Below are 7,011 nucleotides of genomic sequence, written 5' to 3'. Positions count from 1 at the left end.
GCTTGGATGAAAGGCATTCTTCATTATTGCCTGGCTTTATGTAATTACTTTAATGCTATATTTTATAATAAAATGCTTTAAAGGGGAAATATTGAATTTATTATAATGTATAAATATCATTTACACTTAAAATATAGTGGGGAAAAGCTTTGATTTAGTGATGAACCCTGTAAAGTTCTATGCGGAGACTGGACAAGTCTTGTCCAAAGTCAGTTATTCTGCTACAGAGAAGTGAATCTCTGTCCCTTTCTCTGCCTGTCTCTGTCTGTCTCTCTGGCTTGCTTCTTGCATTTCTGAATCCTATAAATGACAGACTATAAAGGACATCTATCCACTATTCCTCCTTTCTCCTTTAAAGTTATAAAAGCAGAACACCCTCTGTTCTCTACAAGATACCCCAAGCAACAATTTTGATAAGATTTTATGATTAATTCAGTTGACGCAGAAGAAGGCAAAAGTCTGAATCTGTCATGTTTATTTGAATAAATTGCTTTATGTGAGAACAGCCTCCTGAACTTTGACAGATTCTCCTAACCCCATTTAAAGATACCTATCCTAGGTTCACCAAATGTCCCAGCACATACCTGGGGTATTGTCCAGAAGCCCATCTTTACACGTCAACTCTGTTTTTCCTATTCATTCCCTTTATTTCACAATAAAATAAATAAATAGATCATTACCTAAGGAAGAAAAAATGAAGGGCTATCTAAAATCCTGGGAACGGCATACAGCTGTGGCAGCCCTAAACTGAACAATATCAAGGGCCCTGATATTCCCATAGTGTATGGAACACAGTTCTCAAATCACCAGACATACACTTGCTTTGTAACGTCGTACTTTGTTGTTGGGTTGATTTAAAATAAACTCTCCACCTAGAAAATGCAAATTGTATTGTCCCCTGCTTCCCCTCTCTGTTTGCTATGAGATAATTTACAAACAATGCCATCCGGGTTTTAGATAAAATGTCAACTTTGTCTGATGGTGAGAGTCTATTGATTAGAGCCTTAAGGATATTTTTCCACCTCAGAGGTCGTAGTTGCTTTAACTGAGCTTACAGCCACGGCTTCTTTAATCATCACAGCTTCATTGATTCTTACTGTAAACCCAGTTCTGGTTTCAGGCTCTCCGAATGAAGGTGAAAGATCGTGGCCTGAGATTCTAGAGTATACTCTTGGAGAAGTCCCGGTGAATAGGGCAGATGCCTTAGTACACCTGCCAGCTACGGTCCAGGTACCAGAACGCATCGTCGAAACACTGCCTTCCTTGGAAATTTAAAAATATCTTTAACCCCATCCTTAAAATGAAAGCCGATAGGGCACCAGTGGGACCAAAGCAGCCTCTAGATTTCAAATTAATAAGTGATCTTAAGTTGCAATCACTATCTATACATCTCTTAAATCCCCGGCTAAGCATCACTTATTCTCCCCCGCCCCCCAACCTTGGATTGCTCATTTTGCCTCCATTTATTCAATAGGGGTTTTCGTTTTATGTGAAAATTTTAGTAGAATTTGAAGTCAGGTGTGTAGCTAAGGTTTAATCATTGGGATGTGGTCAAATCATTCTCCCAATATGAACCAAAGTAAATAGGAAATCTCATTTTAAAAACTGTACTTATGGACTTAGCCTCTGTCTGAGAATTAAAGGGGACAAACCTACGGATGGCAGTGAGGGGTCAATTCACCACAGGCGTTGGGTCAGGGGTGGAGGAGTCGGAAGTGATTGGGATTTGGGGGAGGAGATTCGCTTACACACAGGAGCCGAGCTTTGAGCGGCCATATCTGCCGCGCCGCAGCTGTGGATGCAGCATCTGCGCTTTGCTGCCTCCGCGCCGCTGAGGTTCGCGTAGCTATCCCGTGGCCCTTGGCTGTTCCGCCTTGCCACCATCGGTGGACCAGGCTCGTTCTGACCTGCCTACCTCCCTCCTTCTCCACCTCACCCCGGCTGCTCAGACCATGGATCTCGGCAGCAGCAGCGACTCAGCTCCCGACTGCTGGGATCAGGTGGACATGGAAGCCCCGGGTTCGCCTCCGAGTGGGGATGGAATCGCCTCTGCGGCCACGACAGTGGCCGAGGCAGCGGAAGCGGAGGCCCAGCGCCAGCATCTCAGCATGGCCTTCAGCAGTCAGCTCAACATCAACGCCAAACCTTTCGTGCCTAGCGCAAGAGCCGCGGAGTTCGTGCCCAGCTTCCTGCCGGGATCGGCCCAGCTGCCCGCCCCCACAGCCTCCAGCAGCTACGAAACCTGCACCGGCGCCGCAGACCCTCAAGGTAAAAGGCTGGGATGGGGAGCACCTGTGGAACCTCCCAAAGATGGACCTTTCGTGTCGTGGGAAGGTTCCAGTTCGGTTGTAAGCATGGAACTTTCAGAACCTGTTGTAGAAAATGGAGAGGTGGAGATGGCCCTGGAAGAATCGTGGGAGCTTAAAGAACTAAGTGAAGCAAAGCCCGAGGGTTCTTTGGGAGATGCAGGGCCCCCAGAAGAAAGTGGCAAGGAAATGGTGGAGGAGAAAGAGGAAATGAGGAAGTCAAAATCTGTGGTCATACCAGCAGGTGCTCCTAAGAAAGAACACGTAAATGTGGTGTTCATTGGGCATGTAGATGCTGGCAAGTCAACCATTGGAGGGCAAATAATGTTTTTGACTGGAATGGTTGACCGAAGGACACTGGAGAAATACGAAAGAGAAGCTAAGGAGAAGAACAGAGAGACTTGGTATCTGTCCTGGGCCTTAGACACCAATCAGGAGGAACGAGACAAGGGTAAGACAGTGGAAGTGGGGCGTGCATATTTTGAAACAGAAAAGAAACATTTCACAATTTTAGATGCCCCTGGCCACAAGAGTTTTGTCCCGAATATGATTGGTGGTGCTTCTCAAGCTGACTTGGCTGTGCTGGTCATCTCTGCCAGGAAAGGAGAATTTGAAACTGGATTTGAGAAAGGTGGACAGACCAGAGAGCATGCGATGCTGGCAAAAACAGCAGGGGTCAAATACCTAATCGTGCTTATTAATAAGATGGATGACCCCACGGTAGACTGGAGCAGTGAGCGGTATGAAGAATGCAAAGAAAAACTGGTGCCCTTTTTGAAAAAAGTTGGCTTCAGCCCTAAAAAGGACATTCACTTTATGCCCTGCTCAGGACTGACAGGAGCAAATATTAAAGAGCAGTCAGCTTTCTGCCCTTGGTACACTGGCTTACCATTTATTCCATATTTGGATAGTTTGCCAAACTTCAACAGATCGGTTGATGGGCCAATCAGGTTGCCAATTGTGGATAAGTACAAGGATATGGGCACTGTGGTCCTGGGAAAGCTGGAGTCAGGATCCATTTTTAAAGGGCAGCAGCTCGTGATGATGCCAAACAAGCACAATGTGGAAGTTCTAGGAATAGTCTCTGATGATGCTGAAACTGATTTTGTAGCCCCGGGGGAAAACATCAAAATCAGACTGAAAGGAATCGAAGAAGAGGAGATTCTTCCAGGCTTCATCCTTTGTGAACCCAGTAATCTTTGCCACTCTGGGCGCACCTTTGATGTTCAGATTGTGATTATTGAGCACAAATCCATCATCTGCCCTGGTTACAACGCCGTGCTCCACATTCACACTTGTATCGAGGAGGTCGAGATAACAGCCTTAATCTCCTTGATAGACAAGAAGTCAGGAGAAAAAAGTAAGACCCGGCCCCGCTTTGTGAAACAAGATCAAGTGTGCATTGCCCGCCTAAGGACAGCAGGAACTATCTGCCTGGAGACATTTAAAGATTTTCCTCAGATGGGTCGTTTTACTCTGAGAGATGAGGGTAAGACAATCGCAATTGGCAAAGTTCTGAAACTGGTCCCAGAGAAGGACTAAGCGATTTCATTGATGCCTCTGCACCCGTAATGTGCGACAGATGGACTGCAATTTACTGCCCATTGATAGACTTTTGTCCGTGTTTTGCAGAGCAGTTTCACAGCAAAAATCCATGTTTTGTCAGCTTTCTCATGTTGAGATCTCAGTTCTGTCTCTCTTGAATGCATCCTCCAGTTTCCTCCCTCCACGCCACTCTGCTTCCTTGGACAGATCAGTAATAGCTTTGTAAGTGACGTGTATGTGACTGTCTACAATACTAAAAATAATATATTTTACATTTTCAATTTCCCTTCGGGATATCTAGACATCATTTGTTCTGTGCAGAACAATCAGTGTGTCACTGTGTATATGTTAATGAAGATCTCTAACATGTAAATAAAGTGTTCCATTCGAAACTGCAAGATTCGAAGTGTGTTTGAATAATGCTTGAATTTATATACAATATAGTTTCATTAGTTTTTTTCCCAAGAATTGAATACATTATTACTTGGGCTTAAGAAAAACTCCACCGTTTGAAATGAGGAATTGGTCAAAACCACACAGGTTTGTACTAAAGGAAAACTTTACTATATAAAAAAAAAACCTTAGTGCCCTTCCCAGTTAACTGTGTTTTCATTGTCTAAGTTCAATTAGTAAAGGAGTTCTTTTCTACTTACCCAGTTATTATTTGAAAATGAAGATTATCTTTTTTTTTTTTTTTTTTTGGTCTTCCATTAGGTCCCATAGTGTTGAGCCCGGCCAAATCACATGTACCCCTAAGGTTTCAGACTATATATTTTGAATAGGCTCTTATCCACTCCATCATCTTTAACATGCTTTGGTGTCACTCACTGTGAAATTTAGGGTGCAAGACACAGTAACGGACACAACTACTGCAAAGGTAAATTATTGAATCGGGGCTCTGTGTCATTAACCGAAACAAAGGACTTGACGTGGGAAGTGAGGAGTCTATTCCTCGTGGCTTAGGGTTCATTAGAATCTGTTCTCCAAACAAATCCATGGTAGTTAGATTTGTTGCCAGAAGAATGACTTGCTGACCCTCAGAACTGTCAACTGCTGGAGAGCTTTCTGTCTGGTAAGTAGGTAGTGGCTTAGTGTAAAGATCTTCCCAGTGGTGTGCAGAGCCGGCTTCTTTAAGGTACAGCCCTATATTTGGAGTAAGAAACTCCCTTACTAGCCCTCATGTGCAGGCTGATGGCTGTCAGCACTGTGGCTGCAGCACCCTGGGCCTATGCTCAGGCAATGCAGCGTTTTTTCCATGGTCTGTTTCTTTGTGTAAAGCCAGTGTCTCCTTCTCTGTGGTCCTTTTCTTTTTGTGCCCATGACACTCCTGTCTCAGTGTATTAGATCGTTACTGACGGTGTTAGATTGCTAACAGCAGGGCTCTATTGTGCATCATCAGAGCACCCTCTTGAGAGAAAGATTTTAGCTTGCTGTGCATCAGCTAACCTGATCCACAAGAAACCCCGTGCAGCCAGGAACACAGCTGTTTAATCGTAAATGTCAGTGGCTGTCTGGTTTCATCTTTTGGCATTAAGAAATCCTCCTTTTTTTGTGTACTAAATTTTGTACAGCAACCAGGCCAGTCTAGTACTTGGTAAAAATTATACCTTAGCAGTCACTCTTTGGAGAATGTCCCCCTAGCCATGTTGGCCCCACGGTGTAACCTAGGCTGGCCTTGAGCTTGTGGTGATCAGCCTGCTTCAGTACCCTTAGTGTTAAAATTATAAATGTAAGCCACCACATCCAGCTCTTGGCAGTCATTTTTAAAAAATGTAACGCTATATTACTGTCAAAGTAATTTTAGTAATTGACCAATATCTATATCTATGTATGTGTGTGTGTGTATTATATTTACAAATACAACATACACACACACACACACACACACACACACACACACACACACACACACAATCTCTCTCGCACTTTTGGCCAAAAGAAAAGCCAGGATAGAACTCTGTTTCTACCTGTTTTGGAAAATTTTTAAAAAAAAAATGGTTCCTAAATGTTTGTGTGTAGGAGAGAGGCATACACATAACGTTCAGAGAAAATGTCATAATGCTTAAAAGTCTATTTTAGAAATTATTTCTTTGCAGTTCACTGAGAATCCTATCCTTCAGGAGGTTGGGGACACCAGAGTCTAACTCTTTTACAATAGTAGATGTGAACCCAGCATTGTGACACCGGCTTGCAGTGTAAACTGAGGCAAGAAGATGATGTGTTCAAGGTCAGTTCTTCAAGGTCACAACGAGTTTGAGGACAGCCTGAGCGACACGGTGACCACCTGCCACACAGAACCACCAGTAGATAAAAACATACGGTAACGTTTCTTTCAAATTTCTAGGTACTTTACAGTTGTTAGCATCTAATATTTTTCAACGTTTCAAATTAGGGCTATTTGCTAGCGCAGCATTAGTTTGCCCAGTGCGCTGAACTACCTGTCTCAATCAGGGGAGTACCCTGCTAGGAAATTTCTGCTATCTCCAATTCATATTAAATTAACTTTATGATGGTTTAAGTAAGAATGTCCCTTATAGGCTCATGTATTTGAATACTCGGTTCTCTGTTGGCAGTGCTGTTTGGGGGAGGTTTAGGAAGTGCGGTCTTGCTGGAGGTAGTATGTCACTAGGGGTGGGCTTTGATTGTTTCTGGTCTCACCCCACCTCCAGTTGCTCTCTCTGCTTCCTGCCTGCAGTTGAGGATGTGCGTGCTCAGCTTCCTGCTCCAGCTGTCATGTCTGCTGCTTGCTGCCGTGCTTCCCTGCCGTGCTGATCGTTTCTCTCTCTGGAACCGTGGGCCTAAATAAACCCTTCAGTCTGTAAGTTGCTTCTGGCCATGGTGTGTTATCCCAGGTTGCTGTGTAGAACACAGCCATGTTGTTTCTTAGAGGAATGCGGGAGCACGGAAACTTGGGACTGGAAAAGAGGTGGGATGCCGTAAGCAGACATTAGTGGGAGCCTTGAAGACTGTAGTGCCGAGAGTAACTCCGAAGGTAGCAGCCTGGCTCACAAGCGGTCAGAAGGGAACAGTGTGAGCATTTGGGTTAGAGCCCATTTCTGTGTTTTTGGCAAAGAAAATGGCTGCCTTCTGCCCCTTTCCTAAGAACTCACTTGAGACTAAATTTTAAAAAGTGGACTAGGAGTTCTATCCAGGAAACTTG

The 7,011-nt window shown here is 44.2% G+C and overlaps 1 protein-coding gene across 1 annotated transcript; it reads left to right on the top strand.

Annotated features, from left to right (window-relative positions):
• The first annotated feature begins 1,745 nt into the window (after positions 1-1,745).
• Positions 1,746-4,249, top strand: Gspt2 (G1 to S phase transition 2). The gene has a single exon (XM_075958079.1). It carries the CDS (start codon positions 1,953-1,955, stop codon positions 3,846-3,848), a length of 1,896 nt encoding a protein of 631 aa, XP_075814194.1. The 5' UTR covers positions 1,746-1,952; the 3' UTR covers positions 3,849-4,249.
• Positions 4,250-7,011: the final 2,762 nt, after the last annotated feature.

The sequence above is a fragment of the Microtus pennsylvanicus genome, chromosome X (assembly GCF_037038515.1).
Source record: "Microtus pennsylvanicus isolate mMicPen1 chromosome X, mMicPen1.hap1, whole genome shotgun sequence".
In the NCBI taxonomy this organism is placed as follows: Eukaryota; Metazoa; Chordata; class Mammalia; order Rodentia; family Cricetidae; genus Microtus; species Microtus pennsylvanicus.
The sequence above is the reverse complement of the archived record's forward strand: the minus strand, read 5'-3'. Positions and strand labels throughout refer to the sequence as shown.